The 24,154-nt window shown below is 51.6% G+C and overlaps 1 protein-coding gene across 1 annotated transcript in view; it reads right to left on the bottom strand.

Moving 5' to 3' along the window:
* Positions 1-583: 583 nt before the first annotated feature.
* Positions 584-24,154, bottom strand: part of SLC9A8 (solute carrier family 9 member A8) — a 73,252-nt gene continuing 49,681 nt past the window's right edge. The window contains exons 11-16 of the mRNA XM_075584182.1: positions 23,739-23,855; positions 22,001-22,083; positions 12,739-12,850; positions 12,381-12,601; positions 2,560-2,706; positions 584-1,589 (exon numbers count right to left, since the gene is read on the bottom strand). Of these exons, the coding sequence (XP_075440297.1) occupies positions 1,482-1,589; positions 2,560-2,706; positions 12,381-12,601; positions 12,739-12,850; positions 22,001-22,083; positions 23,739-23,855 (788 nt within the window). The 3' untranslated portion in view covers positions 584-1,481. The remainder of the gene's footprint in view (positions 1,590-2,559; positions 2,707-12,380; positions 12,602-12,738; positions 12,851-22,000; positions 22,084-23,738; positions 23,856-24,154) is intronic.

Raw genomic sequence — 24,154 nt, forward strand, 5'->3', positions numbered from 1 at the left:
CCGGTCGGGGAACGCCTCTCGCGTGCTTGGCCGGTCGGGGAACGCCTCTCGCGTGCTTGGCCGGTCGGGGAACGCCTCTCGCGTGCTCGGCCGGTCGGGGAATGCCTCTCGCGTGCTTGGCCGGTCGGGGAACGCCTCTCGCGTGCTTGGCCGGTCGGGGAACGCCTCTCGCGTGCATGGCCGGTCGGGGAACGCCTCTCGCGTGCTTGGCCGGTCGGGGAACGCCTCTCGCGTGCTTGGCCGGTCGGGGAACGCCTCTCGCGTGCTTGGCCGGTCGGGGAACGCCTCTCGCGTGCTTGGCCGGTCGGGGAACGCCTCTCGCGTGCATGGCCGGTCGGGGAACGCCTCTCGCGTGCATGGCCGGTCGGGGAACGCCTCTCGCGTGCTTGGCTGGTCGGGGAACGCCTCTCGCGTGCTTGGCCGGTCGGGGAACGCCTCTCGCGTGCTTGGCCGGTCGGGGAACGCCTCTCGCGTGCTTGGCTGGTCGGGGAACGCCTCTCGCGTGCATGGCTGGTCGGGGAACGCCTCTCGCGTGCATGGCTGGTCGGGGAACGCCTCTCGCGTGCTTGGCGAGACTTCCTTATCCCAGAGTACAGCTTCCTTATCCCAGAGTGCAGCTTCCTTCTCCGATCTTACTATATATCCGTAAGTACATTGCAAGGTACATGTGCTTTGATGTTCTTGCAGCACAATGCCCAGGGATTACGTATCACAGTAAGTGTCCTCCCTAGAGCGGCACAGCCACCTGGCTCGGAGTTGGCTATTGCGAGTGATGTGTTGAAATTATAAGTATTTTTAGATCATTTACAGTAAATTGACCTGGAACATTTGAAAATATTGTTGACACTTGCGAGTCCATTTAGTTGCGTTACCTTCCGACTTCTGTGCAACTTACAGCACGTTATGTAATCACATCCCCCTTCCTAGGTGGTTTTAGGACAGAGCACTAATATATATATAGTTATTGCCTTATTATGGGGTGGAAGAAAATAACACAATAAACCTCCCGAGCCCCCGTAAAGGTACAAAAAAGGGATGGAAATACTTACACTATTCCGAGTTTTGTTGCAAAGGGTATATATATATATATATATGTCGCAACCATTTCATTTATTCAACCGGTCCCTTCGTTCGCGTCTGTCTTGTGCGCGACTTCAACGCTACTTCACAGTCAAACTGGGCAAATGAAATGAAGCCCGGGGATTCACTAGGCCGGGATGCGGGTTATGGCGTCCAGGTCCGGTGTTAATTGACATTTACTTGAATGTCTTAACGCAGAATTGGGGTGTGATACCCCCACATCGCGGGTTAGTGCCCCCCGCCCTAAGTGTGTAAACCTATTAAAAAGTTACAAGAAAATGTAAATGAACGTTTCTTTGCATGCTCCTTCAATACGACCAATGGCCAAAGAACTCAATGTGCCTCTCGCTGGTGAGGGGATTCCCCCCCGATTAGTGTCAGCGCGGCGCCCTGGTGTTTCGCTAGAGCAGCTCCTGTTCATCATCTTCAGACCCGGAAGGTCCCTGCCGCACCTCTTCATACCACTTGTTTGTGAGGGTTTTCATCTGTAAGCGGCCATGATGAAGGTCCTACAGAAGAAGATAACTGGTCAGTCCGGTATATTTCTATGTGGGGTAGCTACCAGTTCTAGTACCGGGTCTGCCAGCCGGCTATTGGTTGAATGCTGCGATTACTGGGTAGTTTTGCTGCTCAAGGAATATCTCAATGACTTCAGCAGTCCAAAAAAGGATGGAAAAAAAACAAAGTTTTCTAAATAATATGTAGCAGTTCTTCTAAAAGTAATCCTAGGTGATACTTTTTAATGAAGCAACGGGGGTCCTTCATAGAATTATATGTGTGCACTCTTAAAGAAGAGACTTCTGAGGTGTCAAAAGCGCTCTACAAACACCAATTTGTGAAGACCCTGTAGGTCTGTTAAAAGGTTATTACAACCTACAGCGAACATACACTTCTGCACACCAATATGGCTAAATAGAGCAAATTATCCCCAGGAATAACAAAGTAAATAGTTAATCACATAAATTTTTAATTAAATGCAAACTAAAAAAAGAGACATCAATTAAGTCACAAAACGATGGCGGGACTCACGGAGACTCCACAAGTCCATCTTCCATGGGAGTAGCCAAGAAGCCCTACACCAGGGGCGGCCAACTCCAGTCCTCAGGGGCCATCAACAGGACAGGTGTTCAGGAAATCTCTGTATCAGCACAGGAGGCTCAATCAGTGGCTCATTCGAAAACTGAGCCACCTGTGCTGAAGCAGGGATATGCTGGAAACTTGACTTGTTGGTGGCTCTTGGGGACTGGAGTTGGCCGCCCCTGGTGTACATATACTGAGTGGCATCGTTTCTAAATTGCAAGGACCAAACAGAATGTTTATTTATAAGGGCGTGTTACCGCATTGGTGTTAATAAGAGAGTAGTGGGGATTTCTGCAGAAGAATAGAAATGTGTACCTGTGCATCCCAAGAGCTGACGCGTTTCACTCATCACATGCCGACTGTGCTAATGTATAGTACAAATACAGACCTTCCACGTACCTCCTGTGTGAGCCGACGTGTGAAGAAAGGGTTTAAGTATTTGGCATCCAGCCACATGAATCCCTTGAGGTCGTGACGTTTGATGTATTGGGCTTCATACTCTTCCTCTGTCAGTTCTGATAAATGTTCAGATTCAATAGTATTACCCTGAAGGCATCAAATAAAAATGCAATGCTTAAATAGCAGAACTGGTACGGTTTGGTCAATACACACACACACACAAAATGTGTGTATGTATGTGTGTGTATGTATATACACACACTGCGTGTGTGTGTGTGTATGTATGTGTATGTGTATACACACACTGCGTGTGTGTGTGTATGTATGTGTATGTGTATACACATGTAGAGGTATCAGTACCGTGTTAGCCGAGCTTCAATAATCAAAAAATAAATAAATGATACCGTTCTGTGGCTAACGCAATGCTTTAATTTGTGCGAGCTTTCGAGATACACTGATCTCTTCTTCCGGTGATGTTACAATGAATGAAGCAAGCAAAAGGTATACTTAAAAACAATGTCTCTTGGAATGTTATCTGTGCTGGTCCTTCCCCCGGTGTGGATGTGTTTTATGGCTGGAGGTGTCAAAAGGTTCCTGAAAGCAAGTGATGAAAGAGTGTGTATGTGTATCAGTGTGAATAAAAATGAATGGAGAGCCCACAGTATATACAGTGCTTTACAAAAGGTGTGTGTGGAGTGGATATAAATGGTGTGGGTGGGTGTGGAAATGTGAGAGTTAGTAGCACAACTAAAAGTGTGTGTGGATACTTTGTGGTCCCTATTGGTGTATAGGGATGGAAAAACAAGGAGTATTAGTATGTGTGAGAGACAGATGTGTGTGCATACATATAGCACAGTATGTACAGACATGGCTTTTAGCGCTCATGGGAAGAGAGTTCACTTGTGTCAGTAATGACTCATAAAATTTCGATCTCTGTTTAGGCCACTGCTAAGTGTCCCGAACAGTTGCATAAATTTGTATTCATGCAACCGTCTCTCTTTCGGGGTTTTAAGATTACCTTTGAGTATGGCAACCCTCAGATCGTTCATCTTATGGCCAGAGTCAGAGAAATGTTCGCCAACAGGACTGTCTCTTGTTCCGCGTGTGATGCTGTGGCGATGCAGGTTCATTCTCTTGTTTAGCCCCTGCCCTGTCTCACCTATGTGAGATTCCTATGTAATTCCTCATTTATTTCTACCAACAATCTGTAAAGTGGATTTATAACATAGCAAAAAGCCCACGATGCGCTCTTACACCCAGAGCTGAGCTCACGATGCGCTCTTACACTCAGAGCTGAGCCCACGATGCGCTCTTATACCCAGAGCTGAGCCCACGATGCGATCTTACACCCAGAGCTGAGCGCACGATGCGCTCTTACACCCAGAGCTGAGCCCACGATGCGCTCTTACACCCAGAGCTGAGCCCACGATGCGCTCTTACACCCAGAGCTGAGCCCACGATGCGCTCTTACACCCAGAGCAGAGCCCACGATGCGCTCTTACACCCAGAGATGAGCCCACGATGCGCTCTTACACCCAGAGCTGAGCCCACGATGCGCTCTTACACCCAGAGCTGAGCCCACGATGCGCTCTTACACCCAGAGCTGAGCCCACGATGCGCTCTTACACCCAGAGCTGCGCTGAGCCCACGATGCGCTCTTACACCCAGAGCTGAGCCCACGATGCGCTCTTACACCCAGAGCTGAGTCCACGATGCGCTCTTACACCCAGAGCAGAGCCCAAGATGCGCTCTTACACCCAGTGCAGAGCCCACGATGCGCTCTTACACCCAGCGCTGAGCCCACGATGCGCTCTTACACCCTGAGCTGAGCCCACGATGCGCTCTTACACCCTGAGCTGAGCCCACGATGCGCTCTTACACCCAGAGCTGAGCTCACGATGCGCTCTTACACCCAGAGCAGAGCCCACGATGCGCTCTTACACCCAGAGCAGAGCTGAGCCCACGATGCGCTCTTACACCCAGAGCAGAGCCCACGATGCGCTCTTACACCCAGAGCTGAGCCCACAATGCGCTCTTACACCCAGAGCTGAGCCCACGATGCGCTCTTACACCCAGAGCTGAGCACACGATGCGCTCTTACACCCAGAGCTGAGCCCACGATGCGCTCTTACACCCAGAGCTGAGCCCACGATGCGCTCTTACACCCAGAGCTGAGCCCACGATGCGCTCTTACACCCAGAGCTGAGCCCACGATGCGCTCTTACACCCAGAGCTGAGCCCACGATGCGCTCTTACACCCAGAGCTGTGCCCACGATGCGCTCTTACACCCAGAGCTGAGCCCACGATGCGCTCTTACACCCAGAGCTGAGCCCACGATGCGCTCTTACACCCAGAGCTGAGCCCACGATGCGCTCTTACACCCAGAGCTGAGCCCACGATGCGCTCTTACACCCAGAGCTGAGCCCACGATGCGCTCTTACACCCAGAGCTGAGCCCACGATGCGCTCTTACACCCAGAGCTGAGCCCACGATGCGCTCTTACACCCAGAGCTGAGCCCACGATGCGCTCTTACACCCAGAGCTGAGCCCACGATGCGCTCTTACACCCAGAGCTGAGCCCACGATGCGCTCTTACACCCAGAGCTGAGCCCACGATGCGCTCTTACACCCAGAGCTGAGCCCACGATGCGCTCTTACACCCAGAGCTGAGCCCACGATGCGCTCTTACACCCAGCGCTGAGCCCACGATGCGCTCTTACACCCAGAGCTGAGCCCACGATGCGCTCTTACACCCAGAGCTGAGCCCACGATGCGCTCTTACACCCAGAGCTGAGCCCACGATGCGCTCTTACACCCAGAGCTGAGCCCACGATGCGCTCTTACACCCAGAGCTGAGCCCACGATGCGCTCTTACACCCAGAGCTGAGCCCACGATGCGCTCTTACACCCAGAGCTGAGCCCACGATGCGCTCTTACACCCAGAGCTGAGCCCACGATGCGCTCTTACACCCAGAGCTGAGCCCACGATACGCTCTTACACCCAGAGCTGAGCCCACGATGCGCTCTTACACCCAGAGCTGAGCCCACGATGCGCTCTTACACCCAGAGCTGAGCCCACGATGCGCTCTTACACCCAGAGCTGAGCCCACGATGCGCTCTTACACCCAAAGCTAAGCCCACGATGCGCTCTTACACCCAGAGCTGAGCCCACGATGCGCTCTTACACCCAGAGCTGAGCCCACGATGCGCTCTTACACCCAGAGCTGAGCCCACGATGCGCTCTTACACCCAGAGCTGAGCCCACGATGCGCTCTTACACCCAGAGCTGAGCCCACGATGCGCTCTTACACACAGAGCTGAGCCCACGATGCGCTCTTACACCCAGAGCAGAGCCCACGATGCGCTCTTACACCCAGAGCTGAGCCCACGATGCGCTCTTACACACAGAGCTGAGCCCACGATGCGCTCTTACACCCAGAGCTGAGCCCACGATGCGCTCTTACACCCAGAGCTGAGCCCACGATGCGCTCTTACACCCAGAGCAGAGCCCACGATGCGCTCTTACACCCAGAGCTGAGCCCACGATGCGCTCTTACACCCAGAGCTGAGCCCACGATGCGCTCTTACACCCAGAGCTGAGCCCACGATGCGCTCTTACACCCAGAGCTGAGCCCACGATGCGCTCTTACACCCAGAGCTGAGCCCACGATGCGCTCTTACACCCAGAGCAGAGCCCACGATGCGCTCTTACACCCAGAGCTGAGCCCACGATGCGCTCTTACACCCAGAGCTGAGCCCACGATGCGCTCTTCCACCCAGAGCTGAGCGCACGATGCGCTCTTACACCCAGAGCAGAGCCCACGATGCGCTCTTACACCCAGAGCTGAGCGCACGATGCGCTCTTACACCCAGAGCTGAGCGCACGATGCGCTCTTACACCCAGAGCTGAGCCCACGATGCGCTCTTACACCCAGAGCTGAGCCCACGATGCGCTCTTACACCCAGAGCTGAGCCCACGATGCGCTCTTACACCCAGAGCTGAGCCCACGATGCGCTCTTACACCCAGAGCTGAGCCCACGATGCGCTCTTACACCCAGAGCTGAGCCCACGATGCGCTCTTACACCCAGAGCTGAGCCCACGATGCGCTCTTACACCCAAAGCTAAGCCCACGATGCGCTCTTACACCCAGAGCTGAGCCCACGATGCGCTCTTACACCCAGAGCTGAGCCCACGATGCGCTCTTACACACAGAGCTGAGCCCACGATGCGCTCTTACACCCAGAGCAGAGCCCACGATGCGCTCTTACACCCAGAGCTGAGCCCACGATGCGCTCTTACACCCAGAGCTGAGCCCACGATGCGCTCTTACACCCAGAGCTGAGCCCACGATGCGCTCTTACACCCAGAGCTGAGCCCACGATGCGCTCTTACACCCAGAGCTGAGCCCACGATGCGCTCTTACACCCAGAGCTGAGCCCACGATGCGCTCTTACACCCAGAGCTGAGCCCACGATGCGCTCTTACACCCAGAGCTGAGCCCACGATGCGCTCTTACACCCAGAGCTGTGCCCACGATGCGCTCTTACACCCAGAGCTGAGCCCACGATGCGCTCTTACACCCAGAGCAGAGCCCACGATGCGCTCTTACACCCAGAGCTGAGCCCACGATGCGCTCTTACACCCAGAGCTGAGCCCACGATGCGCTCTTCCACCCAGAGCTGAGCGCACGATGCGCTCTTACACCCAGAGCAGAGCCCACGATGCGCTCTTACACCCAGAGCTGAGCGCACGATGCGCTCTTACACCCAGAGCTGAGCGCACGATGCGCTCTTACACCCAGAGCTGAGCCCACGATGCGCTCTTACACCCAGAGCTGAGCCCACGATGCGCTCTTACACCCAGAGCTGAGCTGAGCCCACGATGCGCTCTTACACCCAGAGCTGAGCCCACGATGTGCTCTTACACCCAGAGCTGAGCCCACGATGCGCTCTTACACCCAGAGCTGAGCCCACGATGCGCTCTTACACCCAGAGCAGAGCTGAGCCCACGATGCGCTCTTACACCCAGAGCTGAGCCCACGATGCGCTCTTACACCCAGAGCAGAGCCCACGATGCGCTCTTACACCCAGAGCTGAGCTGAGCCCACGATGCGCTCTTACACACAGAGCTGAGCCCACGATGCGCTCTTACACCCAGAGCTGAGCCCACGATGCGCTCTTACACCCAGAGCTGAGCCCACGATGCGCTCTTACACCCAGAGCTGAGCCCACGATGCGCTCTTACACCCAGAGCTGAGCCCACGATGCGCTCTTACACCCAGAGCTGAGCGCACGATGCGCTCTTACACCCAGAGCTGAGCGCACGATGCGCTCTTACACCCAGAGCTGAGCTGAGCCCACGATGCGCTCTTACACCCAGAGCTGAGCCCACGATGCGCTCTTACACCCAGAGCTGAGCCCACGATGCGCTCTTACACCCAGAGCTGAGCCCACGATGCGCTCTTACACCCAGAGCTGAGCCCACGATGCGCTCTTACACCCAGAGCTGAGCCCACGATGCGCTCTTACACCCAGAGCTGAGCCCACGATGCGCTCTTACACCCAGAGCTGAGCCCACGATGCGCTCTTACACCCAGAGCTGAGCCCACGATGCGCTCTTACACCCAGTGCAGAGCTGAGCCCACGATGCGCTCTTACACCCAGAGCTGAGCCCACGATGTGCTCTTACACCCAGAGCTGAGCCCACGATGCGCTCTTACACCCAGAGCTGAGCCCACGATGCGCTCTTACACCCAGAGCAGAGCTGAGCCCACGATGCGCTCTTACACCCAGAGCTGAGCCCACGATGCGCTCTTACACCCAGAGCAGAGCCCACGATGCGCTCTTACACCCAGAGCTGAGCCCACGATGCGCTCTTACACCCAGAGCTGAGCCCACGATGCGCTCTTACACCCAGCGCTGAGCCCACGATGCGCTCTTACACCCAGCGCTGAGCCCACGATGCGCTCTTACACCCAGAGCTGAGCCCACGATGCGCTCTTACACCCAGAGCTGAGCCCACGATGCGCTCTTACACCCAGAGCTGAGCCCACGATGCGCTCTTACACCCAGAGCTGAGCGCACGATGCGCTCTTACACCCAGAGCTGAGCGCACGATGCGCTCTTACACCCAGAGCTGAGCTGAGCCCACGATGCGCTCTTACACCCAGAGCTGAGCCCACGATGCGCTCTTACACCCAGAGCTGAGCCCACGATGCGCTCTTACACCCAGAGCTGAGCCCACGATGCGCTCTTACACCCAGAGCTGAGCCCACGATGCGCTCTTACACCCAGAGCCGAGCCCACGATGCGCTCTTACACCCAGAGCTGAGCCCACGATGCGCTCTTACACCCAGAGCTGAGCCCACGATGCGCTCTTACACCCAGAGCTGAGCCCACGATGCGCTCTTACACCCAGAGCTGAGCCCACGATGCGCTCTTACACCCAGAGCTGAGCCCACGATGCGCTCTTACACCCAGTGCAGAGCTGAGCCCACGATGCGCTCTTACACCCAGAGCTGAGCCCACGATGCGCTCTTACACCCAGAGCTGAGCCCACGATGCGCTCTTACACCCAGAGCTGAGCCCACGATGCGCTCTTACACCCAGAGCTGAGCCCACGATGCGCTCTTACACCCAGCGCTGAGCCCACGATGCGCTCTTCCACCCAGAGCTGAGCGCACGATGCGCTCTTACCCCAGAGCTGAGCGCACGATGCGCTCTTACACCCAGAGCAGAGCCCACGATGCGCTCTTCCACCCAGAGCTGAGCGCACGATGCGCTCTTACCCCAGAGCTGAGCGCACGATGCGCTCTTACACCCAGAGCTGAGCCCACGATGCGCTCTTACACCCAGCGCTGAGCCCACGATGCGCTCTTCCACCCAGAGCTGAGCGCACGATGCGCTCTTACACCCAGAGCTGAGCCCACAATGCGCTCTTACACCCAGAGCAGAGCCCACGATGCGCTCTTACACCCAGAGCTGAGCCCACGATGCGCTCTTACACCCAGAGCTGAGCGCACGATGCGCTCTTACACCCAGAGCTGAGCGCACGATGCGCTCTTACACCCAGAGCTGAGCTGAGCCCACGATGCGCTCTTACACCCAGAGCTGAGCCCACGATGCGCTCTTACACCCAGAGCTGAGCCCACGATGCGCTCTTACACCCAGAGCTGAGCCCACGATGCGCTCTTACACCCAGAGCTGAGCCCACGATGCGCTCTTACACCCAGAGCTGAGCCCACGATGCGCTCTTACACCCAGAGCTGAGCCCACGATGCGCTCTTACACCCAGAGCTGAGCCCACGATGCGCTCTTACACCCAGAGCTGAGCCCACGATGCGCTCTTACACCCAGAGCTGAGCCCACGATGCGCTCTTACACCCAGAGCTGAGCCCACGATGCGCTCTTACACCCAGAGCTGAGCCCACGATGCGCTCTTACACCCAGAGCTGAGCCCACGATGCGCTCTTACACCCAGAGCAGAGCCCACGATGCGCTCTTACACACAGAGCTGAGCCCACGATGCGCTCTTACACCCAGAGCTGAGCCCACGATGCGCTCTTACACCCAGAGCTGAGCCCACGATGCGCTCTTACACCCAGCGCTGAGCCCACGATGCGCTCTTACACCCAGAGCTGAGCCCACGATGCGCTCTTACACCCAGAGCTGAGCCCACGATGCGCTCTTACACCCAGAGCTGAGCCCACGATGCGCTCTTACACCCAGCGCTGAGCCCACGATGCGCTCTTCCACCCAGAGCTGAGCGCACGATGCGCTCTTACCCCAGAGCTGAGCGCACGATGCGCTCTTACACCCAGAGCAGAGCCCACGATGCGCTCTTACACCCAGAGCTGAGCGCACGATGCGCTCTTACACCCAGAGCTGAGCGCACGATGCGCTCTTACACCCAGAGCAGAGCCCACGATGCGCTCTTACACCCAGAGCAGAGCCCACGATGCGCTCTTACACCCAGAGCTGAGCCCACGATGCGCTCTTACACCCAGAGCTGAGCCCACGATGCGCTCTTACACCCAGAGCTGAGCCCACGATGCGCTCTTACACCCAGAGCTGAGCCCACGATGCGCTCTTACACCCAGAGCTGAGCCCACGATGCGCTCTTACACCCAGAGCTGAGCCCACGATGCGCTCTTACACCCAGAGCTGAGCCCACGATGCGCATTACACCCAGAGCTGAGCCCACGATGCGCTCTTACACCCAGAGCTGAGCCCACGATGCGCTCTTACACCCAGAGCAGAGCCCACGATGCGCTCTTACACCCAGAGCAGAGCCCACGATGCGCTCTTACACCCAGAGCAGAGCCCACGATGCGCTCTTACACCCAGAGCTGAGCCCACGATGCGCTCTTACACCCAGAGCTGAGCCCACGATGCGCTCTTACACCCAGAGCAGAGCGCACGATGCGCTCTTACACCCAGAGCTGAGCCCACGATGCGCTCTTACACCCAGAGATGAGCCCACGATGCGCTCTTACACCCAGAGCTGAGCCCACGATGCGCTCTTACACCCAGAGCTGAGCCCGCGATGCGCTCTTACACCCAGAGCTGAGCGCACGATGCGCTCTTACACCCAGAGCTGAGCTGAGCCCACGATGCGCTCTTACACCCAGAGCTGAGCCCACGATGCGCTCTTACACCCAGAGCTGAGCCCACGATGCGCTCTTACACCCAGAGCTGAGCCCACGATGCGCTCTTACACCCAGAGCAGAGCCCACGATGCGCTCTTACACCCAGAGCTGAGCCCACGATGCGCTCTTACACCCAGCGCTGAGCCCACGATGCGCTCTTACACCCAGTGCAGAGCCCACGATGCGCTCTTACACCCAGCGCTGAGCTCACGATGCGCTCTTACACCCAGAGCTGAGCCCACGATGCGCTCTTACACCCAGAGCTGAGCCCACGATGCGCTCTTACACCCAGAGCTGAGCCCACGATGCGCTCTTACACCCAGAGCAGAGCTGAGCCCACGATGCGCTCTTACACCCAGAGCTGAGCCCACGATGCGCTCTTACACCCAGAGCTGAGCCCACGATGCGCTCTTACACCCAGAGCAGAGCCCACGATGCGCTCTTACACCCAGAGCTGAGCCCACGGTGCGCTCTTACACCCAGCGCTGAGCTATGGACGGCTGGCGGGGACTGTACTAATCCCAATGGAAATATTTACTTCAGAAGCAGGTTTGAGGAATTCCGACCTTTGCAATGTCACGAGCTGGATATTACAGAAATGTGCGCTGTCAGACTAAGGCCAGAAAGTGCGCCGTGCGTTTCAGTGATTTCGCCTGCAGCAGCAGCGCTCAGCTTTGCCATTTAGCGAGCTACAAAGCGGATCTGCGTATTAAGAGAAGTTAACCACTTATGCTTTCACCGGGGCTAGCATTGCACTGCAGGCACGTATGACAGAGAAGGGGTTCGGACAGGGGTGGGTAACTCCAGTCCTCCAACCAACAGGTCAGGTTTTCAGGCTATCCGTGCTTCAGCACAGGTGGCTCCATCCGTGGCTCAGTCAAAGACTGAGCCGAATAATTGAGCCATCCGTGCAGAAGCAGGGACTGATTAAGCCACCTATGCTGAAGCAGGGATATCCTGAATACCTGACCTGTCGGTGGCCCTTGAGGACTGGAGTTGCCCGCCCCTGGGTTAGGATAAACAAATAACCAAAACACTGCCCCAAGCTCACCTGGGATCTCTAGCACTGAAGTGACAATGAAGAACCAAGGCATTTTGTCTGGGCGGCCTGCATGGCAAAGCCACGCCGTTTCTACTCACTAAACTCCGTCCCCAACACAAGGCCACCAACCATTTTTTCGGTCTTGCTGAGGGTCACATCTTTCTTGCTCTTTCTCCGAGCCTTGGATTCCTCAATGTCCATCAGACGAATCAGCGGCATGGTACCGCCTCCCATGAGCAGGATGGTGAACAGAACGATGATGATGGTGGTCGTCCCAATAAGCTGGCGCTTTTCTATGGGCTCCAGTTCCAAGTGAAGGCTCAGGGCGTATGGAATCGCTCCTCGCAAACCTGAGAGGGGGGGGGGGAGGGAGAGGAATGTGATGGTCAGTCAAGAGGAGATGCATTAGGCCTCTCCGGCGGTGGATGGAGTAAGCTCTACCGCACTACAACATTCTAATGGTCCCGCCTGGATAAAGCGGTCTTACCGCTGAACCACATGACGAACATCATTTTCGGGGTGATCTTATGATCCCGGAAGAAGTTCAGCAGATAGGAAAGGGGGAATATATTAACTGCTCTCCCCAACAGCACCAGCACCTGGGGAAAGAAAGCAAGTTCGCCTGGTAACGGGTTTAGAAGACGAAATGGTTACAACATTTTTTTAATAGCTAGTTGTAGGAAGCATTTGTGGCCAAAGATGCTAAAGCAACAGTGAATCTAATCAGCCACTTCAAAAGAAATGGGAAATTACAGCACTGTAGCATTAAATGAAGATCTTTAGTGCATGAGACAGCACCAAAAGTGCATCCGTCTGAAATTGTTACATTTAATCCCTTTTAAGTTGTCAGGCATAACACTAGATTTCTTATTAGATGAAAAACATGAAAGATGCAGCAGCTGGAGATTGACCTGAAGGGACATTTTTGCCATTCAGACAGCAAATAATCTAATCTTTTTTTCCCTTTGGTGTCGCGCTGTATTTTTTTGTCCAACACCGCGAAACTCATTATCCCGAAAAAATTCCGCTTGCTAAAAAGAGGTGGACATGTGCCCTTAAAGCAGAAAAACGTGTGAACTCATTTACACTGTATGTTCAGTTCTGTAGTATTAGATAAGTGACTGTTTATTTTAATTTTTTATTCAACTTTTAATGCCATTTTTAATTAGTTTTAATATACTGAACATCCTTTAATTTCTATAGCAGGTTTAGCCACCTCCCCAGCAGTGCAAGATCTTTGTAACACTTTCCTGTTTGTGATCATTTGTTGCCAATGTTCCCAGCAGTTTGCGCTGCAAACTGTAACAATACATAATGTTACCTTAGTAATATAAGGATACATTGTAGCTGCTGAGTTATACGGACTGAAGAATTGATTAAAACTGAAAGGCGGCCATTATGTTAGGCGCACAATCAGGATGTTTACAGATTTCTAACAGGAGAACCAAACGATTGCCGGCGTAGGTAAGGATGTAGAATTATAAATATAAAAATAAAGGTGGGGGAGAGAAGGAGGGGGGAGAGGTAGTATTGCGGCTTTAAAAATGGCCACTGGGCAACTTCCTGCTTGTGAGCCAATCAGTGAAAAGAGTGAACCGAGAAGTTCAAAGATACCCCTATATATGCACTCTAAACCAGACGTGTGGATATTTCTAAGGCCACAAGGATAAAAATCCCTATACCAGAAACTAAAATGGCGCAAAACAAAAAAGTTTTAATACATAAATAGTTATATTACACTCAAATGGATAAAAATATGGGTATATACTGAACCCCTAGGTGGAGCAATAAAGAGAACCGATGGGGATATGTATAAGTAGGATATCTCATATGCCATCTGAGATTAACCCCATCCGTTCCTGCGTGTAGTTGGAACATGTGATGCCCATATATCTAACACACATTACATATGTACGTTCAGTGGCCTTTAAAGGGCAATGGAACAATGACAGCATTAACTATAATTCGCCACCATCTGATTAGGTGTGGTAAATGCTGTAGTAAGTAGCATACATATGGTGTAATTGGATCTATGCCTCTAACAGACTAACAATGTGTTCTTGTTCCTACTGTTTATAAGACAGGTAGTATCCCTTCCCTCGCACGGAGTTGGATACACTAACAGTGAACAATGTATCAGACCAGTAGTGTCATAAATAGCTGTATAGTAACAGCCTCCCAGAAACCAACTTGCAAAACAGATTATTGTTGTGAAACAAAACGCTACTGGGTCAGCAGTGCAGCAAGGAAATCTGCCCGCCGCCGGAGTATCGTGCCGCCGCAACAGTGCAGCAAGGAGATCTCCCCGTCGGCGGAGTATCGTGCCGCCACAGCAGTGCAGCAAGGAGATCTCCCCGTCGGCGGAGTATCGTGCCGCCACAACAGTGCAGCAAGGAAATCTCCCCGTCGGCGGATTATCGTGCCGCCACAACAGTGCAGCAAGGAGATCTCCCCGTCGGCGGAATATCGTGCCGCCACAACAGTGCAGCAAGGAAATCTCCCCGCCGGCGGAGTATCGTGCCGCCACAACAGTGCAGCAAGGAAATCTCCCCGTCGGCGGAGTATCGTGCCGCCACAACAGTGCAGCAAGGAAATCTCCCCGTCGGCGGAGTATCGTGCCGCCACAACAGTGCAGCAAGGAGATCTCCCGGTCGGCGGAGTATCGTGCCGCCACAACAGTGCAGCAAGGAGATCTCTCCGTCGGCGGAGTATCGTGCCGCCGCAACAGTGCAGCAAGGGGATCTCCCCGTCGGCGGAGTATCGTGCCGCCACAACAGTGCAGCAAGGAGATCTCCCCGTCGGCGGAATATCGTGCCGCCACAACAGTGCAGCAAGGAAATCTCCCCGCCGGCGGAGTATCGTGCCGCCACAACAGTGCAGCAAGGAAATCTCCCCGTCGGCGGAGTATCGTGCCGCCACAACAGTGCAGCAAGGAGATCTCCCCGTCGGCGGAGTATCGTGCCGCCGCAACAGTGCAGCAGGGAGATCTCCCCGTCGGCGGAGTATCGTGCCGCCACAACAGTGCAGCAAGGAAATCTCCCCGTCGGCGGAGTATCGTGCCGCCACAACAGTGCAGCAAGGGGATCTCCCCGTCGGCGGAGTATCGTGCCGCCACAACAGTGCAGCACGGAAATCTGCCCGCCGGCGGAGTATCGTGCCGCCACAACAGTGCAGCAAGGGGATCTCCCCGCCGGCGGAGTATCGTGCCGCCACAACAGTGCAGCAAGGAGATCTCCCCGCCGGCGGAGTATCGTGCCGCCACAACAGTGCAGCAAGGAGATCTCCCCGTCGGCGGGATATCGTGCCGCCACAACAGGGTTTCATGTATTCCTCCATCCTGCAGTAGTCATCAGATGTACCACATATACCATGTTCACTCTGCCAGCTGATTTATAGCTAGCTCTGTATGTTCACACAGTTATTTTGTAGCGAGCTTCCATGGTTAAGTGATTAATTATCATGTTTTGGGCTATTGGTATACAGTGTTAAAAACATACTTGGATCCTTATTGACCATAGGGGCGGATCGTTTTAAGTGGGCTATACATTCCTACATATATACATACAATCCATAGGTCAGTGCTCTTGATCCAGCAGACATCTATCAGATATGTGCACCATCTAGGGAGCCTATAATGGTTAATCAATTTCCCAATATTTTCCAAACAGAATAGGTCCGAACTAATCAGTTATTAGATCGTAACCCGATCTCATAGGGTTAACACCGCTATTTTTAGCATGAAGGCGTACCACACAAGCACCTACTGACCAATAGGGGTCCACACCTCCCTATATATACCAGGTACTTAGTCGTAAGGGTAGACGCCTCCCCCTGAAGAAGCGCGTCACACGCGCGAAACACGTGTCCGATGTTGCTGACGTCACGAAAGTGACGGCGTCGGAGTAGCGACTGCGTGGACACACCGGACGCCTTTGCGGGTCGTATGCCTTTAACTACACACAAGGGCTCTCCGTAGCCCGCTCGCTCTTTCTCCCTTCCCTCCCCTATCCCTCCCTCCCCACTGTTGTGGCGGCACGATACTCCGCCGACGGGGAGATTTCCTTGCTGCACTGCTGTGGCGGCACGATACTCCGCCGACGGGAAGATTTCCTTGCTGCACTGTTGCGGCGGCACGATACTCCGCCGACGGGGAGATTTCCTTGCTGCACTGTTGTGGCGGCACGATACTCCGCCGACGGGGAGATCTCCTTGCTGCACTGTTGTGGCGGCACGATACTCCGCCGGCGGGGAGATCTCCTTGCTGCACTGTTGTGGCGGCACGATACTCCGCCGACGGGGAGATTTCCTTGCTGCACTGTTGTGGCGGCACGATACTCCACCGGCGGGGAGATCTCCTTGCTGCACTGTTGTGGCGGCACGATACTCCGCCGACGGGGAGATTTCCTTGCTGCACTGTTGTGGCGGCACGATACTCCGCCGACGGGGAGATCTCCTTGCTGCACTGTTGTGGCGGCACGATACTCCGCCGACGGGGAGATTTCCTTGCTGCACTGTTGTGGCGGCACGATACTCCGCCGACGGGGAGATCTCCTTGCTGCACTGTTGTGGCGGCACGATACTCCGCCGACGGGGAGATCTCCTTGCTGCACTGTTGTGGCGGCACGATACTCCGCCGACGGGGAGATTTCCTTGCTGCACTGTTGTGGCGGCACGATACTCCGCCGGCGGGGAGATTTCCTTGCTGCACTGTTGTGGCGGCACGATATTCCGCCGACGGGGAGATTTCCTTGCTGCACTGTTGTGGCGGCACGATACTCCGCCGACGGGGAGATCTCCTTGCTGCACTGTTGCGGCGGCACGATACTCCGCCGACGGGGAGATTTCCTTGCTGCACTGTTGTGGCGGCACGATATTCCGCCGACGGGGAGATTTCCTTGCTGCACTGTTGTGGCGGCACGATACTCCGCCGACGGGGAGATTTCCTTGCTGCACTGTTGTGGCGGCACGATACTCCGCCGACGGGGAGATCTCCTTGCTGCACTGTTGCGGCGGCACGATACTCCGCCGACGGGGAGATTTCCTTGCTGCACTGTTGTGGCGGCACGATATTCCGCCGACGGGGAGATTTCCTTGCTGCACTGTTGTGGCGGCACGATACTCCGCCGACGGGGAGATTTCCTTGCTGCACTGTTGTGGCGGCACGATACTCCGCCGACGGGGAGATCTCCTTGCTGCACTGTTGCGGCGGCACGATACTCCGGCGGCGGGCAGATTTCCTTGCTGCACTGCTGACCCAGTAGCGTTTTGTTTCACAACAATAATCTGTTTTGCAAGTTGGTTTCTGGGATGCTGTTACTATACAGCTATTTATGACACTACTAGTCTGATACATTGTTCACTGTTAGTGTATCCAACTCCGTGCGAGGGAAGGGATACTACCTGTCTTATAAACAGTAGGAACAAGAACACATTGTTAGTCTGTTAGAGGCATAGATCCAATTACACCATATGCATGCTACTTACTACAGCATTTACCACACCTAATCAGATGGTGGCGAATTATAGTTAATGCTGTCATTGTTCCATTGCCCTTTAAAGGCCACTGAACGTACATATGTAATGTGTGTTAGATATATGGGCATCACATGTTCCAACTACACGCAGGAACGGATGGGGTTAATCTCAGATGGCACATGAGATATCCTACTTATACATATCCCCATCGGTTCTCTTTATTGCTCCACCTAGGGGTTCAGTATATACCCATATTTTTATCCATTTGAGTGTAATATAACTATTTATGTATTAAAACTTTTTTGTTTTGCGCCATTTTAGTTTCTGGTATAGGGATTTTTATCCTTGTGGCCTTAGAAATATCCACACGTCTGGTTTAGAGTGCATATATAGGGGTATCTTTGAACTTCTCGGTTCACTCTTTTCACTATAAGTATTATACCTCCTTTGCACCAACCGCTTTTTAGGACATTATGTTTAATAGGTGAGCAGTTCTTTCAAACATCTATGTGTGAGCCAATCAGTAATTGTGACATCGTCACTCCCCATCACGGATTGGCTCAGGCTATATTAACCCCGCCACTGCCAGCCGCCCCTAAACTTTTTGGAAATGGTATGTTTTTCTTATTATTCATATAGAACCAACAATGCATACACTGCTTAACTAGATAAGATATTACAACACAGGGAATGAATCATACATGAAGTGTGTAAAACATACAAGCCCGTGATAGGAAGAGTTTCCATGCTCTGGAGAGCATACGCTCTAAAAGCGTAAGCTTCCTGCCAGTCACAGAGGAAGAAGCCTGTGAGACTATGAATCTGGCAGTCTTGCAGACAGGAAGCTACTCCGCCGCCATCTTGAAAACGAGACAAAGCATTATACAATCTATCTATCTGGGGGCAGTGAACAGGGTTGTGTTTGTACTAGAGGTTGCGGAGTACCACTAATTACCCAGACTAATACTAATGTTAAAAAAAAATAAACGCTAACACTTCTACTTGCATTTTAAATAAAAAGGTTTTAATTTAAGGAGGGGGGGAGGAAGGTTACCTCCATCTGTTCTTAGAGCATACACCGTGTATTGTGCTAAAGTTCCAAGAGGTTATCCCTAATGTTTTGCATTTCCCAGAATTAGTTCCAGTCACCACTGTAAGCCAGTGTGACTGTCCAGCGGGTTCCTGGGCCACACATTGCTACTACTGCCAAGACACCCTCGTCTACTTGCTGAAAGTCGTGAGAATTTGGGTGTGGGGGAGGGGAGGGAGATCTCCACCGGGACGAGTCTGCTAATGGCAGAAAATCAGCTAGGCCGACTCCAGATCAGTGAGATCCAACAAGAAAAGCGAGATGAAGTTCGGAGCACTGCCATAGACAAAAAGGATGGAGATCAAGAGGCGACTCCAGTAAAAGTGACGGAAATACCATGGAGGAGATATATATATATATATATATATATATATATATATATATATATATATAAAGTTATATTCCAATGGCCCCTCTTCTCTGTGCTGGGGAAGCTTTTGGTCCCATTTAGCATATTTTTTACTAGAGCTTAACAAGCTTCACAGTATAATGAATAGGGGACGCCCCCTTTTCTAGGGCTGATGAAAAATGTAAATGCCAAACCACCACCCAAACCACGTCAAGCGACTTCTCGGAAAAAAACACAGAAATCTGGGTCACCTGTTTACGGGTTAGATTTCCGTTTAACAGTATAAAAAAAAGTAACACGCGTAAAGACTTAACGTTGTAAGAATTAGAATGGCCAAAGGAAATTAAATGTCAACCATGAAGCTGTTATTTAATGCAAATGTAACTTTTGTTTTATTTATTTACCTGTTTTCTACAGGAATATTTTTTAACATCAATATATCATTGAATACCGAGCTCCTTCACTGGCTGCAAACGAGCCTGCGTTACTAATTGCATGCAATGTCTCAGGCCGCCAACTACAGTTTTTGACACTTCACTTGTACGCTGAAGAAATTATGAGTTATTGTAGCTTCCATTGGTTGTTTGGGCTTTGCGATACCCATTATTGGACAAACATAAAAAGTAACAGATAAAAACACCTATGTCACCGCACACCGACCCTGGACACAACTGTGTGCCCCCAAACCGTCAAGTAGGCCCCCAAACCGCCAAGCAGCCCCCCAAATCGCCAAGCAGCCCCCACCCTCATCACTCGTTACATATCCTCCAGCTATATGCTCTTCCGTTGTTAAAGACGGCAGGAATATACCTTACTTTTACCTGGGCAGTCAAGCAAGACAAAAAGCCAACATTTCTGCAGTGTAATCAGCGTCAGACACACAAGTCAGAGCCCATTTATTTCATCTCTCTGCGGATGTCTGCGGGTTTTTTATGAAGCCCTTCGGTGCTAGAAGGGAGTGCAGTGCACTGTATATATAGCACTGGGGGGCTCAACTCCCATCCTCAAGCCCCCCCAAACAGTTCAGCTTTGCAGGATATCCCAGCTACAGCACAAGTCGCTCAATCAGAGACTCAGTCTTTGATGGAGCCTCTGATTGAGCCACCTGTGCTGAAGCAGGGATATCCTGAAAACCTGACCTGTTGGGGGGGCTTGAGGACTGGAGTTGAGCACTGCTGGTATAGCAGACCCCTCCAGCCTTGAAAGATAAATCATCCTCGACAATATGTCAAAGCCGCGCTGCAAAGGCTCGGGCCCCTCTGCTGGCGCCAAAACAGCGAAGTGCGCTATTTGTTTCAATTGTTGAAAAACATTTTTTTGTACCTTTAAATAAATAAAATAATAATCTTTATTGCGCGACCTTTATTGCGCGACCTCCATTCCCCCCCCTCCCCCCTTTGATGCTATGGGGAAGATTTCTTCTTGCATTTTAATATTTGTACGATTGCATTAATACTCCCCAAAATCAATTATTGCTGTTGCTTAAAGCCTTAATAAATGTCTACGGAGGATAAAAATAAATAAAATCTAACAATCTATTTTGATCTAATAAGCATTCATTATTACGCTCGGTTTACCTTGCTCTCTTACTCGTGTGTTACTCGTGAGTTACTCGTGTGTTACTCGTTGCAGGGCAGAGCCAATAACCTGCTCACAGGGATGGACGGTACAGGGTTTCGGTCACTTTCACACACCGTAACTTTTTTAATGTGTGGTTAATATAAACAGACAGCTAATGGACGATGTGAAGTCGTGTATAAGAGGATTGTAAATGTAAATAAAAAAAGAATAATACGTTTTAATGCATCTATTCTGCAGATAACGGTGGCAACAACACAGTGTGGCTATAAACGCCTTTTGTAAAATCACCAAGGAGGGATTTTACTGGAATATGTAAGGCGCTGATTTTACGAACATCTTGACAAAACTTCTAGAAGGTAGCGATTAAAAAATAAATAAATAAATAATATATATGCATGTGTATGTGTATTTATATATATATATATATATATATATATATATATATATATATATATATATAAAATCAAAGGCTCCTTACCAGGCAGACCAGAGAGTCCAGGGAATCCAGAGTAAGCACAGCAAGGAAGAGACAGCACACTTGTTAGCAAAAAGAATTGTATTAGAATAGTAGGCACATACACCAACGTTTCGGACCTAAGAACAGGACCTTTATCAAGGGAGTGATGGATAAAGGTCCTGTTCTTAGGACCGAAACGTTGGTGTATGTGCCTACTATTCTAATACAATTCTTTTTGCTAACAAATGTGCTGTCTCTTCCTTGCTGTGCTTACTCTGGATTCCCTGGTCTGCCTGGTAAGGAGCCTTTGATTATATATATATATATATATATATATATATATATATATATATATATATACTGTATATATATATATATATACACACACACATACACCTGCATATATATTATTATTATTATTTTTTTTTAATCGCTACCTTCTAGAAGTTTTGTCAAGATGTTCGTAAAATCAGCGCCTTACATATTCCAGTAAAATCCCTCCTTGGTGATTTTATAAAAGGCGTTTATAGCCACACTGTTGTTGCCACCGTTATCTGTAGAATAGATGCATTAAAACGTATTATTCTTTTTTTATTTACATATATATATATATATGTAATATATGGTAGACCTCCGCTGTAAAGTGCTAACAGTGATCTGCCTATCCAGAGGTACTGTACATCTACACAACAACACATCCAGTGTAACAGGCACCATGTATTTTAAATCATTCTATACATATCCCAAAAACTGCCTAAAATATAGAAGTATACAGCACATTTCCAATGTGTACTTACAATGCACCAGATGACAAATGAAATTTCGAACTTGTGCGGAAAACTAAAGATTGAGAGGCCGAGGAAGGCAAAAACACAGGTTTCTGGAATAGAACAAAAAAAACAAGATAAGCAGATCCAGCATCAAGGAAGGAAATGCCGACATCTTTATTACACCCAATCTGAACTGGGAGGGGACAAGCAGGCATCAGAACGGGATGTGTTCCATCACAGGGTCTTCTACATCTGGCAGAAGCAGCCACCCAGGTTATTTTTCAGGCTAAATTCCCCATTGAAGACGACGGGGGGGGGGGGGGGGGGGGGGGGGGAAGGGGAGGGGGGGGAGAGATTAGTCCAAAAACGACCCCATGGGCCGCTTTGGAGGATATTATACAATACACCCCATAAAACGATGGTATCTTTATCAACAACCAGCCCTCCCTAGGATCTTTATCTTTGGTGACAAATGGGACTGAAGACGACCGTTGCCATTATAACCAGCAATTGTAGCAGCAGAGAGGTTGGGAAATACGTGCGCTCTAACGTCAGGGAACTCATTTTACGAGCGCCATATAACAAGAGACTAGGAAGCCCACAGCCTCCCAATGTGCACCCCTGTGCTGCACTTCATTCTCTTCCAAGCAATGCCGCTGTGTGGCTGAAACAAACCGAGGGGCCCAGCTAACCATCATCTCTGAATGAGATTTTTAATGTATTATAATGTAACAAGCATTTTTTGTTTCTATAGCAACCATTTACAAAGTAACAGATACTGAGTCAATACTCCTGTGCAGCTATTTAGTGAACCCCTGAGTTGAATCTTCGACGATCGATCGGCAACTTAGCTTATTACTTATTGTGTGGATTGTATTGATGCGCATATTAAAGGGAGAAGAAAATAAAAAAACGGCCGCTTGGACAGCTGCTTTAAACCCAGCGCCTTCTCTGCGCGTCTCCGGGAATCCCCAGACTTTCACAGGAGGGCACTCGCCCTGTTTCCTGTAGCCGCAGACTCTATAAACCCTGTTTTTTTTTATATCTTGGAGAGAGTGTGTACTCTGCTGTTTTATTGATATATAAACCTTACTGTTTGACCATCTGCACTATTGTTTGTTCTCTGTCTCTTACTCGGAGATATCCTGCTGAGCTTCTGATAACCTGACAAGCTTTTGCATACAGTATTAACCTATTCACTGCCGCAATGGACTTATTCGACATGTGAGTGCAATTCCTTCACTGCTACACTCAGTTCATCAATATCAAAGAGGCAATATTGCACTATTGTGCTCCGATTTCTTCTTTACCCTTTCGGTACCTGGTCCCAAGTTTTCTGAAGATCTCTACAAAAGGGACCAGCCAGAGGAAATCAAACCCCTCACTTTATCAACGAAGAAATACGCTCAGGATTTGGGTAAACGAGGTATGAATCCCCGGGCGAGGCCTCTTACACAGGTCACTGAAATTAGTTCCCTTTGGTCCTAAAAGGGATCGCCCCGTTAATAGACATGCCTTTTAAACAACATGTTGCAAGTCCCTCCAGCAGGGAAGGGGTTACTGTTATACGCTGGCGTTTACTGAAGGATAAGCGATGCTGCTAGAAATTCTAAAAATAAGAGGGGGACACGAAAATAATAATTAAGATGGAGATGGGGAACTGCCCGTTTAAAATGACACATTTGTTTCACCAATCAATGAGATGTGAAATGATTCCTGCGTGGCCTCAGCACGTGGTCTCAGCACGTGGGCCCACATTACTTACCACATAAGAAGGCGACAGTCCGTAGAGTTTGCTGCATCAGTATCTGGGTTACTGGGGAGAGGTTGTGATGCGTGTAGTGAGACATCACTATGCCCGAAAACAGTATCGCCATGATACCTGCGGGTACACGGCAACGGCAGCAAAGAATTAACACTGCGCCTTGCAACCCGTGGGACATACAAACCCGTGGGACTGTACCAACCCGTGGGACATACAAACCCGTGGGACTGTACCAACCCGTGGGACCACACCAACCCGTGGGACCGCACCAACCCGTGGGACCGCACCAACCCGTGGGACTGCACCAACTCGTGGGACTGTACCAACCCGTGGGACTGTACCAACCCGTGGGACTGTACCAACCCGTGGGACTGTACCAACCCGTGGGACTGTACCAACCCGTGGGACATACAAAC

This window comes from Ascaphus truei, unplaced genomic scaffold (genome assembly GCF_040206685.1).
Source record: "Ascaphus truei isolate aAscTru1 unplaced genomic scaffold, aAscTru1.hap1 HAP1_SCAFFOLD_471, whole genome shotgun sequence".
Taxonomy (NCBI): Eukaryota; Metazoa; Chordata; class Amphibia; order Anura; family Ascaphidae; genus Ascaphus; species Ascaphus truei.